The 15,373-nt window shown below is 46.6% G+C and overlaps 1 protein-coding gene across 5 annotated transcripts in view; it reads left to right on the top strand.

The window, feature by feature from the left end:
• Positions 1-7,168, top strand: part of POP1 (POP1 ribonuclease P/MRP subunit) — a 32,499-nt gene extending 25,331 nt beyond the window's left edge. For all 5 annotated transcript variants that reach the window (XM_088442702.1, XM_088442697.1, XM_088442700.1 and 2 more), the window contains exons 12-16: positions 3,468-3,583; positions 3,883-4,074; positions 4,158-4,312; positions 5,537-5,803; positions 5,982-7,168. In XM_088442702.1, coding sequence (XP_088298828.1) covers positions 3,468-3,583; positions 3,883-4,074; positions 4,158-4,312; positions 5,537-5,803; positions 5,982-6,615 — 1,364 coding nt within the window. In that variant the 3' untranslated portion in view covers positions 6,616-7,168. The remainder of the gene's footprint in view (positions 1-3,467; positions 3,584-3,882; positions 4,075-4,157; positions 4,313-5,536; positions 5,804-5,981) is intronic.
• The last annotated feature ends 8,205 nt before the right edge of the window (positions 7,169-15,373 follow it).

Raw genomic sequence — 15,373 nt, 5'->3', positions numbered from 1 at the left:
ATGATCTAGCCCTTTTTCTCTTGCAGCAAGGCAGGGGAACACTGGACAATGGGATTATAGGTTGGGGTTGGAGCTGGCATTAAAATTAAACTGTAGCTTTAAATCCTAAACTATTCCCCTCTGCAATCCCACAATTCCAGTGTTCTTTAAGTGCTTCACGGAGTAGGGCACATTTTAGAGAGCTGCTAGGCAGCCCTTTGTTGCTTTGATTTTTCTTTGTATTTGTAACATTATTATTATTTTTTTTTGTTAGTTCAGCCCCTGTGCTTGTAGTAGTGCACAGTCTGAGTGCGACAGCTGCGTTTGTCAGCAGGCCGCAGCGCACAGAGGTTGTGCTTCATGGGAACCTTCCATAGCACTCCAGTCTTCAGTAACACAGCCTGGGCCCGGTGCACCCTGTCGCCCTTTTAGAGGGTGACGCCGGAGGGTGCGGTCCCAGATGGCGGCCGCCATTTTGCAAACGGGCTGGTTGCGGAGCTTCCCTCCCATACAAGAGGGGGGTGCGCGCGTGGACAGGCTGCCCTCCAACAGAGCTGGACCAGAATTTACCCTAACAGTGGGCAGTACTCCAGGTCTTTGGAGCTTGGAGAAGGAGGGGGCAGAGCTTCCCATGCTGCACCCCCCCCCCCCTCCTGCAGCAGCAGCACAGAATGCCGGCTCTGCCATCGGCAGGTGCACGGAGCCTCATCCCTCCGCAGGGACTGCTGGTTTCTCCTGCATGACACCGGAAGCTTCAATCTTTTCCCCTGCAGCTCCTGGAAGGCTAAGTACTCTACTTGTGTTTCCTGCCTATGTCATACCTCCCAACATGACCCTCTCCAGGAGGGACACAATGCTCTGGTCCTGGTCTTCCCTGGTAAGAGGCGGGGCTGCAGCACAGTTCAAAATTCAAATAGGGGAGTCACACCATCTGTCATTTCACACGCTGCCAAACATCACTGGCTGGGACTCACTGGCAGTTGGTGTGACTCCCCTATTTGAATCTTGGACTGTACTGCAGCCCCACCTCTGGAGCCTCCACCAATCAAACATTACCAGGGAAGTCCAGGACCAGAGCATTGTGTCCCTCCTGGAGAGGGTCATGTTGGGAGGGATGCTATGTGCTAACTGCTTCTGTGTTAGCTACCTATGTATACACAGGCTCTGTCACGCTGTTTGAGCGCTGCTTGCTTTACAGTTAATCACACCTGCAGACTGTGTAATGGTTAGCGTTGCTGCCCAACCGCACGGCAGTCATGTGTTAGTTTCCTGCTACGATGAAGCCCAGGCATCTGCGATGCTGCATCCACTGGGGGGAGCCTATGTGGCCTCAGGCTCTCGGCAGTTCTGTGTACGCCCCAGTGACGCTGGTTGCACTCCACAGGGAAATCAAGTTTGGCTTGGGTATTCCCTCGTCTCTGGCGCAGGCTTCTTTCTCTCTATAAGGTTAAGTTCACAGCCACGGTGTGTCCCTCTCTGGCTCAATACTTTACAGCGTCCGGCGTCCGCATTTCAGCCAGGTTCCTACAAGAGACCTCGTGGCTCAAGGTAGTGCGTCTGACTCCAGCTCAGATGGTTATGGTCAAACCACTTACTTATTTTGCACGCTTGTTCAGGATACCCTCTGCTGCGCGAGGCGCAGATGGAGGGTGGTCTTGGTGGCGTCTTCCTCCTTCCAGGGCTCCATTAGACGTTTTGCATGCGAAAGAGCTTGTGAAGTTTTGCACTGTCCCGTGGGGTGAGTGCCTACTGTCTTTATAAGCTCATTGCTGCTTTTGCGGCGCTCTTTAGGCGGTGTAGATATGGACCTCCCAGCGGGGACTGTGGGTCTGGCCAAGCGTTGGCGATGGAAAGTCATTACTTTCCCTTCTTCGAATCTCTCCGGTCTCATCTGGAAGGCATAGGAGACGCCGGCTTTAGAGGTCTCCGTTCCTCGCAGGCACCCCTCCTGTTCAGGGCTCGGCCTCTGTTAGGGATCCGCTAGTCTTACCTTGGAGGGTTGTCTCCGGTCTGTTTTAATAGGTTCTGGGGTCATTACCGGCCTGCTGACAAATTTATTGCAGGGCCTCTCAGTGATTTGCCCTGGGATTCCCTGCTGACTTGGCATGACATTCGTGGCAGGCTCTGTGTGGGAGGCCAGGCAAGACGGGGCACAGGTTGCTTACGGGTTTTCAGCTATGGACACTTGATAATCACTCAAGCATATTGTGGTGCGGGCCAACCACTACCAGAACGGGTGTCACCGCCTTCTGCTAGTGCGGCTGCGATCTCCTGGGCAGCGTGACGCGGGACTTTAGCAGCACAGGTCTGAAGTGCTGTTTTCTGGTCCCCTGTCCGCACGTTTGCTCATCTTCATGTTTCGGGGGGGTTTTGGCTCCGGGCGGCATCCACTTTGGGCGTACAGTTCTCTGGTCAGGCAGCCTGAGTGTTCCCTCCCCTGGGGGTGGCTTTTGAACGTCCCATTGTCCAGTGTTCCCCAGCCTTGCTGCAAGAGAAAATAGGATTTTTGGTCAATTTACAGTTGAATCCTTTTCTCTTAAGCAGGCTGGGGACACTGCGATCCCTCCCTCACGCTCAGTCATGCAAGGTTTTGGTTCTTGACCGTTTTTTTTTTTTTTTTTAGAACCTACTGGTTTGTTTAGAACAACCAAATCGTTTAACTGGGTTCAAGCTACTCCTCTCCGGACTCTCTCTTAAAGTACTGCAATTGTGGGATTGCAGGGGGAGGAGTTTAGGATTTAAAGCTACAGTTTAATTTAAGTGCCAGCTTCAGTTCCAACCTACAATCCCATTGTCCAATGTTCCCAAGGCAGCTTAAGAGAAAAGGATTCAACGGTAAGTTGACCAAAACTCCCTAATATCTCTAATATCTCTCCAAGATTTGATCAATCTCCCCCACAATCAACATCTTTTATCCATTTGCTCTATTTCACTGACTGGTCACCATTTCTGACGACTGCTATTATCCAGTGCTGTCCACACTGACAAGTCCCAGACTTGATCCACCTGCTTGGCCTGAGTGCCGAATGCCCAGAGTTAGTCCAGTTTTGCTGCCCGTTATACCCCAAAAATACCACAACTTTAGGGGTCGATTCATTTAACTTGCCCCCTTGACTCCGGGGCAGTAAGTGCCCTTACAGTAGTAGCTCCGGCTCTGCTGATTTTTGTTTGCAGCCCCATAGGGGTGTTTACAAAAATTGCGAGAACAGGCCATGAGGAGGGGCTAGTTCGGCTTGCAGTTCTATGCCATTGCAATGGAAATGCAATTCCCCTCCCCCCACCCCCCTCTTATGTTATTGCATTGACCCTCGTCTATTTTATCTCCAAGCTGTTAATCTACGGTCTTGCTAATGCCAGTTGTTGGTGAACTACAAATTCCAGCATATCATGTTAATCCTCTGTCTCTGATCTGAATCTGATGCTCGGAACCTGACAGAGATTGTCTGTTGATGGACAGAATGCGTCTTCTCTCTGTTTTTGATTTTCAGATGGAGACAAAGGGAAGTCTTTGGTGACGGCTGGTGTTCCGGTGGAGTGCGCTCAAAGCTTTATATGGTCTCCTGATATTCGCTCACATGTACTGGACAATAAAATACCAGAACAGGTGACTGTTAGAGCACATTGCCCTGATTATTAATATAAGGGTACGCAGGGAGCGACCCTTTCTGTGTGTACAGGGTGATAGCCTATATAGGCATGTAAGTCTCTGATAGTACAGTGCACTACTAGAGGCGCTGAAACCATATTACATCCTCTGTGACCTTTCCTAGAAATACATTTTGGCTTTTTATATATAACTTTAAATGGTGCATATTCTTCATTGGCTGAAAATGACAAACACACAAAATAGCTTTTAAGTGATTATATATTTTTGACTGTTCCCAAAACCATTATGTATTACAGGAAATGAACAGGCTGAGAAGTGAGCTCCTCGTACCTGGCTCAGCGCTTGATCTTGGCAATAGTGAATCTAAGATACCGGTCCTGTTAATCCAGCAGCCTGGTAAAGTCACAGGACGAGAGCGTCCAGGGTGGGGAAGTGGCTGGGATATCTGTCTGCCGAAAGGATGGGGAATGGCTTTCTGGATCCCTCTTGTAAGTTTGTGTATTTTTTTTTTTTTGCATAACCGTATAAGTTTACCTAATAAAATGGTGAATAAATGTTGATGAATCCTTAGATTTACAGAGGTGCCAGAGTTGGGGGTTTGCAGCAAGCATTGCAGCACTGCCAGTATATGGGGGCGCCATTTGTACCTGGGGACTTCCCTGACACCCCAGCTGGGGTCCGGTCAGCACAGGAGACTGAGGCCCATTTGCTGGACAAATGTACCAGGTACGTCTCCCTCTGATCACTTGACGCTGCGGGTGGGGTTACTGTGGTTGCCTAGTACATGGCTTTATTTGCCCTTTTTAGAAGGATATATAGCAGTTATATATGCATCAATAATTCTACCCGAAACCACTGAAATGTTAGAATATTAACACAATTGGGGGAGGGATGGCTGAAGCACACAGGGGGTCACTTACGCAGGCAATGGCTTCACCGTACATGACTGACACGATAGCAGCATATTATCAGAGGTTCCCAAACTCTGCCAGTACAATCCTTGTTTTTAAAGATATCCATGCTTCAGCACAGGTGACTTACTTAGTACCTCAGTCAATTTGATTTAATCATCTTGACTCGAACATGGATATCCTTAAAACCTGAACTGTAATGGGGGAGTTTGTACTACAATAGTCCGGAGTTTCCCAAACAATATGGGTGAGATCTAACAAACCTAAAGAGGGAAAGTGTAGGTTTTGCCCATAGCAGCCAATCAGATTGTAGCTATCATTTTATTGTGTGTACTAGCTTAAATGGTAGCTACAATCTGATTGGTTGCTGTAGGCGGCTCCTCCACTTGTTCTGTTTAGAAGGTTTGAGAAGGGGGAGCAGTCGGGAAGCAGACTGTCTAAATCCCGACAAGTGTCTAATGGCAGACATCGAAAACCCAACGCCTGTCATTAGACCTACGCCGGGAGCCTGACACCCGATCAAAGGTAAGACTGGCGTGGACAGCCGCGCATGGGGGGGGGGGGGTTAGGTTTAGGGCTCCCAGGGGGGGACTTAGGGATAGGCACCCCCCCCCGGGAGCTTAGAGTTAGGCTAGGGGAAGGGCGGGGTTAGGGTTAGGCAACCCCCAGGGGGGAGGTTACCGAGTGACTTAAGTTTAGGCGGTGGGAAAATTAGGTTTAGGCACTTGGGGGGGGGGGGGGGGGGAGGTTAGGCACCCCTAAGAGAGGGTTAGGGGGGGGAATTAGGGTGGCATACTTGCCTTAATGGACGATCGGGATTTCCTCCTCTGTCGGGCTGTCACTTTCGGAATTTGAACCGTCGATAAATCATACCGATTCCTTGAGGAGTCTCCCTCCTTGTCCCTACAATTTGCATCATTTTTTAATTTTTTTTTTTTATTTATTTTTCATGTTTAAAAAGTTTGTTTTTATTTTACTTCTGGAAGCTTAATAAAAAGCGCAAATGGGCACTTTGTTTTGTCCCTGCTTTGTACTTTAGACGTCCACCTGCAAAGCGCACAAACTTTATTAAGCACGGCATCCTGGCGCCTTTCTGCTGCCCCTGGGATCAGCTAACGAGAGAATGGGAGATTCGGGCTCAGACCAGGACGGGACTCTCTGCAGCTCAACAGCAAGAGGAACCGCGTGACGCTCAGACTGACACTCGGGGTGATATAAAAGCAGAGACCAGCTCTGCTGCCGGAGCCGACAACAATGTGGTACAGGAAGAAGACGCAACGTGTGGGAGAGCTGTCTCTGTAGTGAGGTTTGTCCAATCACGTTTACCCCAATATTATTTTGAGCTTGTAGTATCGTTTCAGTCCACAACAGATAAGCAAATATTATTTTTTAATTCCTAATGCTCAGCAAAGAAGGAGAAAGTGAATAAAAAAATGTTACTACACCTAAACAGCCATTGTAGTGTTTTTTTGTTTTTGTTTTAGGAACAAAAAGATCCTGAGGACACTATCTACCTGTTTTGATCCATTTAGTCGTGAAGGTCCGAAAGCGAGAGAGTCTCCATTCCAGGAAATGTCTAATCTGCTAAATGCTGATCCGGGAGACTTCCCAAGATCATTGGTTTGGGTCAGACTTTCCATGGTGACCAAAGGAAAGCCTGAGCTCCACTCTCTGATCTGCATTCCATCTGAGCAGGATTTGCTTCACCTGCAGAGAATGAAGTCATTCCGTGGCCCCGAGGAGGCCAAGCACAGTGACCCCTTCAAGAATAAAATACTGAAACTTAAAAAGGACAGAAAAAAAGCCAAAGCGAAGTCAAAACAGGATCCTAAGAAATCCGGAACCGATGAGGCCGTGCCCAGCGAGAGGCTGACTCTGGGGCTATGGCCAAGTCCTCTACCTGAGGTCACCACACACTGTAGCAGAGTCCTCCTTGGTTATGTCACGCAGGGAAACTTCTCCATGGTTTCAGGATGTGGGGAAGCCCTAGGGTTTGTTAGTTTAACAGGTCTAACCCACCTGTTATCTCGTCCGCTTCGGGACAAGATGGAATATGTATTAATTAGATACCCAACATCGTTCCAGTACAGATTTGCCAAATTAAACCTAGAGATATAAAAGTAAAAACATCAAGTGACTTATTTTTCACACTCACAAATAGATCAGAAAACTGGGGGTGTCGGGTGATTACGGTTACAGCCCCTGGTGCACACAATCTACAAGTGTAAGATTTCATTTGTATTGAAAGTTTTTTTTTTTTTTTTTTTTTTTTAAATATACAGCACGCGCTCTCCTGGACTCACATCACAAATTATAGTCCCAAAGCCCCTAATATATAGGTCTGCATACAGTAAACCTCATCCAAATGCACCCACCAATAGAGACTCAATTCATTTATTGTTCATACCTTGCAAAGTTAAGCCCACATCCGTTTCGACTCTGTACAAATCTTTTTCGGGACAGGCTTGATCCAACAATTTCACCTGCATACTTCACAGTGGAACGACATCTGCGGACAGAGTGACTGTCAAAATATTGTGGTTTCACTGTAAAGTATGCTGGAGAAATGACGTTCTGTTGGTGGGTGCCCCTCTTCCATGAATTTGGATGAAAATATATGTATTTAACCGAAGCAGCGGCACTTGAAGTCTTTGTAATGGGAATGTGACAAGGTGCCTTATGTGATTTGTCACATTAAAATTTTATTACAATGACTTCAAGTGCCGCTGCTTCATTGACTGCTGTAACCATTTATACAGAGGGCAATGCAGCTACTGATTACTTTATGCTGAGTGCCGGGCTTCCAGGATCCATATAAAATAATATAATTTTTGCTTCCCAACGAGTGTTTTGTTTTTGTTTGTTTGTTTTCTACCCTGTGCCTTCCAGCAACTATAGCTCTGTCTGGTCACATCTTCTACTGCATCCCACCTGAATTAATGTTGAATTAAGTAATTCTTATTTCACCCTAAGTTAATAATGACAAAATAAAATCACTCTCCAGAGTCCCCAGTGCTGCTGCTGCTCTGGGCCTGGTCCTGTGCGGCCGTCCCTGAAATCTGGGCTTGCACAGCATCTTCCATATGATTTACGCGAACAGTCTGGAACAGGACCTACCATAGTGAGGACAGTCTGGAACAGGACCTACCATAGTGAGGACAGTCTGGAACAGGACCTACCATAGTGAGGACAGTCTGGAACAGGACCTACCATAGTGAGGACAGTCTGGAACAGGACCTACCATAGTGAGGACAGTCTGGAACAGGACCTACCATAGTGAGGACAGTCTGGAACAGGACCTACCATAGTAAACGGCTAATATAAAATACCTGACATGCAAACAAAAAGAGCTGGCTTTGTATGGGGTGGTTCTTCTTTTTTTTTTTTTCATTATCCAGATGTTCTTTGGTCGCATACAGTGTATTTTCATGAATTAGCAGCCAGTCTTCTAATAAGAAAATGTCTTATTTCAAGTATGCTTTGTGTATAAATATACTGAACTCCTTCTACCTGTTGTTTGTGTTGCTGTTTATTGGTAACTTTTAAATTTGCTGCTGTTATATTTTCCAGATCTTTGACCAGTGTTGGCATTGTTACATGTGCACATCAAGACTTTATATTCACATTTTCTTTCCTTATTGTCCAGTCTTACCATTCACTCCATTCCCGTAGACTCCTGTGCTGTTTTGTGATGTCACGCACCAATTTTCCCATCAGACACAGGAACTGTAGGGTACAGTCCCTGCTGCCTCCTCCCATCTTATAACCACTGTCTCTTTACTTTCCTGACATGACACTAGCTATGTAGTCTACATTGTGTTTAGTAGGTTGGCATGGGTGCAGTCCATTTGGACCTGATTTGATCTGTGTCTCTGAGTTAAACATTTGAGAGGTCTAAATCGTTGCAGTTACCACAAGTTTCCTCTTTAAGATCCAAATTTGGGTACAGGTGCTGGCGGTCAAAATCCTGACGCCGGCATCCTAACAGGGTTAGGATACCGACACCTTTCAGTAGGTATCCTAACCCTCCCTCCCCGGTGCCTAAACCTAATCTCTCCCCCTAGTGCCTAAACCTTACCTCTCCCTCCCTGCACCTTAAACCTAACATTCCCCGTACTGCCTGACCCTAACACCATTGCTAACCTTTGGGATACTGGCACCGGGATTCTGACAGATGTCGGGATGCAGACATCCCCTTTGCCGGGATATTTACTGCATCCTGTATAACACCCCCAGTATTATCCCAGCACTGCGACCACCATCGCTGAATAAGCCTCAGCTTACTCTGACTGGTCGGCTTGCGAACCTAGGAAACTGTGCCCGTGGAGGTAGCCCCTAACCTTGTCACTCCAGGAAAATGGGGTCAACACGCCCCCATTTCAAGAAATGCCAGCCATTCCTGCCCTGGCACTGTCCCTTTAAATGCCTCTGCCTGTCAATCAGGCAGAGGCATAGTAGGGGCTGTGTGCGATCACGCAGGACCCGTTATGCACATACGCAGATTCCTGATAATCCGGAATCTGCGTTCAGCATTGTGCAAACGTGTAATGCTAAATTAGCCCCATAGTTAATGAGATGTTCAGGAACTGAGTTCCTGCTGAAAAATTGCACTGATAGTTGTGATGTTTTAGTATTGAACTGTCTTGTTCTTGCTGGACCATGGGCCTGATTCAGACCCACTCGCGAGCGGCTGTCCGCTCGCAAGTGGGTCGATGTTATGGACTGAGCATGCGCACGACGGAGGGAGCTCCGTCGTGCGCATGCGCCAGACGCGACGAGCGAAGGAAAGTCCTTCGCTCGTTGTGTCCGATCAAAGGGGGCGTGCTGTCAATGTTGATTGACAGCACGCCCCCTTTGGTGGGCGTGCCTCCCTGACGGGGGCGTTCCCACGGGAACGCCTCCCGTCAAAAGCCGGCCCACTGACATCACTAGTGATGTCAGTGGGAGTGATTTTGGCTCTGATAGAGCCAAAATCACTCCGGAGCTTGCGGTTGAAAACCTCAACCGCAGGCTCCGGCTCGCAATTTCGATGGTCGCGATGGTCTCGACCATCGCGGACATCACAATGCACGCTCGTATAGCCTGTGGGTGGTGACCCACAGCTATACGAGCGTCCAGGAGGACGCTCCATGAAAATGGAGCCCGGCCCTCATTCAGAGCGTGCGGCTCTGAATGAGGGCCCATGTCCTTCCCCCAACTATCTCCTGCATCTAGAGAGCATTTGAAGGTGCCTGTGAGGAGGATACTTTGGGCTTGCTACAGAGCTGAATGTGCTCTTTTGTGCGGAGTGTGTCAGGCAAAGCTTGCAGTTGGACATAAGTGTAAACAGAGCTAATTTCGGGGCATGTCTGTTGTAACCAGTATAAGCTGATGCAAGTCTGAATTGATGATGGCACATTGCAAGAGGTTTCCGCTTGATAAAGAGCCGCCTGCCCAATCGATAAATTTGATCTTGTGTGGGAATTAAACAATTAGCATCTCTATAACACATAAATGTATCAATATTTAATTCATTATTATTTAAATTTGGGTCCAGTCTTCCTTTCCTTGCTTGGATAGATAATTGTTCGTACTGTTTTCCTGGACAGGGTAGTGCTCAGATTTCTTATATCTTTATTTAGATATACTGCAGTTTTCCTAGCAATATTACCAATCTAGGCTAAGTGGGTATAAGTATTTGTTTTGCAGCCTTGCAAAGCTACTGAATTGAATGAAATAGCTGCATATAATATGAACTATTATAATGTGAGTGGCACTTTTCACAAGAAAACAAAGAGACAAATCTGCAATGGAATTAGTGAATTTTCACTTGTCTAATTAAATCACTATGTAATTGCATTATCTAGCGTTCTAATAATTGCATTGCAGGAAAACTCAGGGCTGTAATGCTGCATCTCCTGATATCTAATAACTTAACCAATAATTTTTCTTCATCTATTGGAGATTCTTCCCTCCCTGCATTTGTTTGTTCCCTCCACTTTATGTGAATTTACAGATTATTGTTAAATTATAGTATTCTATTTCAGCCACAAGATGGCAGCATAGTAACATGATCTAAGATCTGTCTCCTAATTTGTTTTAAATTTGTCAAATAATTAAGGACAAGTCAGTAAATCCAATTAGGTTTCAATAAATTAATAACCCAGGGGAATACATGGTGATATTTTTATTTATCTGTTTTATTTTATTTGGTTCGTCCGTTACCCTTGCGCCTTCTTGGAGGGAGCAAGTCTAAAGCACATTTGAAAGCCACAGTTTGCTCTGCAGAATTTCTTGGAAAACATCTTGAGCCACACATGATTCTGAATAGTAATATGTAAAAACACAATTCTGTAGCTACTATAGTATTTTAATTATTAGCATAAGGATTTAGAATGCATAGATTACAGTGAAGAATCTGATCAGTGCTTGGAATGAGGCACAGTGCAATGTGTTCATCAGGGCATTTAGGTTATTTATATTCTAGTAAATGTACTGGCACGTACATCAAGGGACAGAGAATTATATCACAGAATGTAATTGAATCACTGATGAAGTGGAGCATAATCTCTCCTTATAGAAAATAACATGATCAACATGTTTTGAGAATCCGATCATTCTATCCCCAGCTTCCTGTATTTTTTTAATTAGTCAGTTGTACCCCTCGGGCTAGTTCAGGGAACGCTATTAGTTGCACATGATGTGGGCAGTAGCTGCAGACTGTTACAGAAGGAGTGTTCTTCACATTGAGTCTGTGTTTAATACAGTCCTATATTGATCTGCAGAACATCAACCTTATAGTTTGAACCAGGTCAGCAGGTTAAATGAAGTTGAATGTTTGCAGTCACGTTCAGCAAGTAAAGAAGAAATGAAATCTGAGCTTTGCGCTACACTTCTGTAGTTGTATTATACGTGGGTCACACGCTGTATTAATGTTCCGTGATCTTATACTGATTAGAGATAGTGGCTGTTGTCTATTTGCTAATTGTCATTTTAAATGGCTCTATATATATTATAGGGGTAAGGCAAAAGGGATGTAGTTATAATACAGACAGTCGGCGTGCCGCTGCTTAGAATGCTGGCGCCAAAATCCCGACACCAGTCAGAATCCTGGTGCCAACATCCCGTGGGAGATAGTGGGGTTCGGGGGAGGTTAGATTTAGGCTGGGGGGGGGGGGGGTTAGGTTTAGGCAGCGGTGAGGGAGGGTCAGGATACTTACCATGTTTGGTAAGTATCCTTACCAATTCTGGAGTGTCACCCCTATTACAACATACACAACCATTTACAAAAGTAATAGATTGGTACTAGCAATGTTATACCCCTTTTACACCGGAGCTAAAACCCGGGTTTTTGAAGGGTTAACCCGGGCAGCTCCCTGGTGTAAAAGGGCAGAGGGTTGGATCGCCGGGTCGAGTGACCCGGCAATCCAACCCAGGTAACTAGCAGGGTTTAACACGGGCGTAGCCCGTGAAACCCTGCTATAGGAACAGCGCACTCCGGGTCACGAAGACCTGGAGTGCGCTGCTAGCCGGCCGATTGGTCCGGCTTCAGTGGCGCTTGGAGATGACGTCATCTCCAAGCGTCCACTTTCACTCCGCAAAAGCCGGGTCTATGCAGACCCGACTGCGGTGTGAGCGGCGCTGACTCGGGAATATCCCGAGTCAGCGCCGGCAAAATTCTGGGTCTGATCCGGATAGGAACTTTGTTCCAACTCCGGGTCAGACCCGGAATTTAGGTGGAAAAGGGGTATTAGTGGTTTTCCTGTCCTTCCTATCTTTGAAGTTAGTTTGCTCAGGGATAGGGTGATAATTTGTAGATTGGAGACAATGACATGCTTGAAAACGCTGTATTGTTATTAGACTGTGAGCAGGACTACGGAGTCTATTTACTAAGCCTTGGGTGGAAATGGAGATGAAGTACCAGCCAATCGGCTCCTAACTTCCATGTCACAGGCTGTGTATGAAAAATGATAGGAGCTGGTTGGCTGGTACTTTATCTCCATTCACTCACCAGCAGCTAAGGCTTTGTTGCAGGCCTCAGTCTGTGAGGTGAAGGGAAGGGGAGCAGCACGCTTAGGAGGTAGACTGACCCCACAAGTGCCAATCAAGCCATCTTGTGACAATAGAGCCAAGGGTTACCTACCACTGTGCTAGCGAATCTCAGTAACGCTACTTCCTATATCCACTTTTAACAATTACATTTGTATATTCTGCATATAGTGTATTACTCCTCTGAGAGTCTGTTCAAAATGGCTGTTAAGTTGGATCAAACTGTCCTAAATGCAAAGTTCCCCACACTACTACTTCTTGGCATTTAGGGATCTATTTACTAAGCAGTGTTAGGAGACAAAGTGAAAAGTGATAAGGTGCCAGCCAATCCGCTCCCAACTGCCATCTCACAGTTTGTGTTTGAAAAATGACAGTTGGGAGCTGATTAGCTGGTACCTTATCACTTTTCACTCCGTCTCCTAACACTGCTTAGTAAATAGACCCCTTAATGTGGGATGTTGCTGAGTTCTGTGAGCAGGTGCTGGAATGATATTTATATCACTTTACCTGTACTTCCGCTACGTCCCCAAGATATGACTAGTTGGTGTTTCCGTCGCATTGCATGATATGTTGTGGCTTTATAGAGAGAAACAGATAATGATAAAATACCTCATGAGAATAATGGCATGTCCTAATGAAAGAAGCCTGTGATGCTTTTTATTGCAAGGAGGGCGAAGTGTGCAGCCTAAAACTGATGCAGGCAATAAGTGGCTCAGTAATTCCACACTGACTGACTGACCATGAAATGTTCATTTGGCATCAACAGATTTGGGCGGCGCAGTACGCAGTGGTTGTCGCACCTGCCTCCCAGCGCGGGTGCCATGGGTTCTATGCCCACCAGGCCCTATCCTTGCAGAGTAACCAATAGTTCTCTACTATCATCACCTGGGTTTCTTCCACAGTCCAAAACATATAGTGGTGCCCTAATTACCTGTAGGCAAAATGTCATTACTGTGTCTTTCTGTGGTACAGCCTATACTATAAGCGCCCCAGCCACAGGAGTAGAGACTGACTATAAAGGTTTACAAATAAAGATGCATTTTTATTTTATTTTTTATTATAATTTGTAACATTTTGTTTTTATTTGTAGCATTCGCTGTCTCCATGTTTGTAATTTGTGGCTGCAGCTCGGCAATTTGTTTGTTTAATGCCTCTTTGCACATCTTTGCTCTTAAGACTGGAAACCAATTTGTTAAATTGTATTCGGATTTTATTTTTGTCTCTTTACTGCTACTCCTGTAGGGGATGTAGTTAGTAGACCAGCGGACTAATTGCCGCCAGTCTATATCCCGACTGCTAAAGCCAGTCGGGATATACAACCTCATTCAGAGCCGGACGTTATTTGCGCTCGCTCGTTCAGAAAAAAGGGGTGGCTATTCAAATTAACCGTTTGCTCTTTGCGGTCTGTTCACACCTCTAGGTCTGAATGAGCGAACAAAATATGCGGTAGTTTTTTGGAAAACTATGCCCCCTGGCCGCTCGCATCCTACGTCATGTCCGCTATTTATTAGATTAATCGAGTACATCGACCAGCGTATGAACTGCTCGGTATTCTTGTGGTTAGTTTTTCCTACCACAATCTTGCGAGCAGTTCTGACTATAAAATAACCCAGTGACGTGGTCAATGACGCTGCTGTATTAATTATGCACACCCTTAAAACGCCCGTTTTGACCTTTAAGCACGCCTGCGTTCGGATCTCCACTCCCCGTTTTCAAGCACCTTCCCCTGTTACCACCCACATACGCCTCCTCCTGTCACTCAAAATAGCAGGCATTCGCTATTTAGTGAACAAACGATTTTCGGCCGCACTGACTGGTTCGCGCATGCGTATTACGATCCGTACGCATGCGCAGTTGGGCAAACATCGCTCGGAACGAACAAGCGGCTGCTTACGAGCGGCTCTGAATCAGGCCTATAGTGGGGCTAAAGAAGCATCCGATCGCTTCAGAGGCCAGTGTTCCACGGCGCAGGTGATGTCATGACATCACCTGCGATGTGAGGAGTGAGCCTGCCCTGCGCGCCTGCTGGATTTAGTCAGAGCCTGCGTCAGCGTGGTGAGGTAAGTGCCGGGCTGTGGGGGGGGAGGGCACTACTTTAGGGGGCACTGCATAAGGGGCAAAACTACAGGGGGCTCTATTGCCTGAGAAGCAGTGTGGGGGGGGGATGGTGCCTGCTTTCATGCTTATGGGGGCCGAGTGGAGCTGTCGAAATAACTTGGGAGGGGGATGTGGCTGGAGTGACACATGAGGGGCCGCAATGACACATGAATGGGGCAAAGGAGGTGGCAGGAGTGGCACATGGTAAAGCTGAAGTGTGTATTCTGTGAATCTTGCTTTTTCCATGTATTTTATGTGGTTCTGGATTTCAAAAGTATTTTATGTGGATGTGGTTTTTTAAAAAATATTTTATGTGGCTCTGGCTTTTTCAGTGTATTGTGTGGATCTGGTTTGTTTCAGTATATTTTATGTTGATCTGGCCTGTATTTTCAATGTGCTGGGCTTGCCCCCAGTGTGACTAAAAATGGGGGTGTGACCGCTAGGCCACGCCCCATTTTTTGAGCGCATACCTTAGGCGCACTCATGCTGCTGTATCTTTAACTTGACTACAGATATTTTTTTTTACTCTTTGCCTCTGACCAGTTAACCACCCCTGGGCTCAGCAGTCACAGCAGCTGACATTCTTTTTTTTTTTTTGAGACCACACCCCTTACAGTGAGGCCACTCCCCCTTCCTGGAGACGCGCGCCCAAATTATTAATTACTGCTTTTTGGGGGCGGACAGTTTCACTGTTTGCACTGGGAGTCCCAGACCCTAGAAACTGCCCTGGGGAGAGGAATCCATAGCAGGA

Source organism: Taudactylus pleione, unplaced genomic scaffold (assembly GCF_031769625.1).
Source record: "Taudactylus pleione unplaced genomic scaffold, aTauple2 ptg000314l, whole genome shotgun sequence".
Classification (NCBI taxonomy): domain Eukaryota; kingdom Metazoa; phylum Chordata; class Amphibia; order Anura; family Myobatrachidae; genus Taudactylus; species Taudactylus pleione.
Note: the sequence above shows the minus strand (reverse complement) of the source record. Positions and strands in the feature narration are given on the sequence as shown.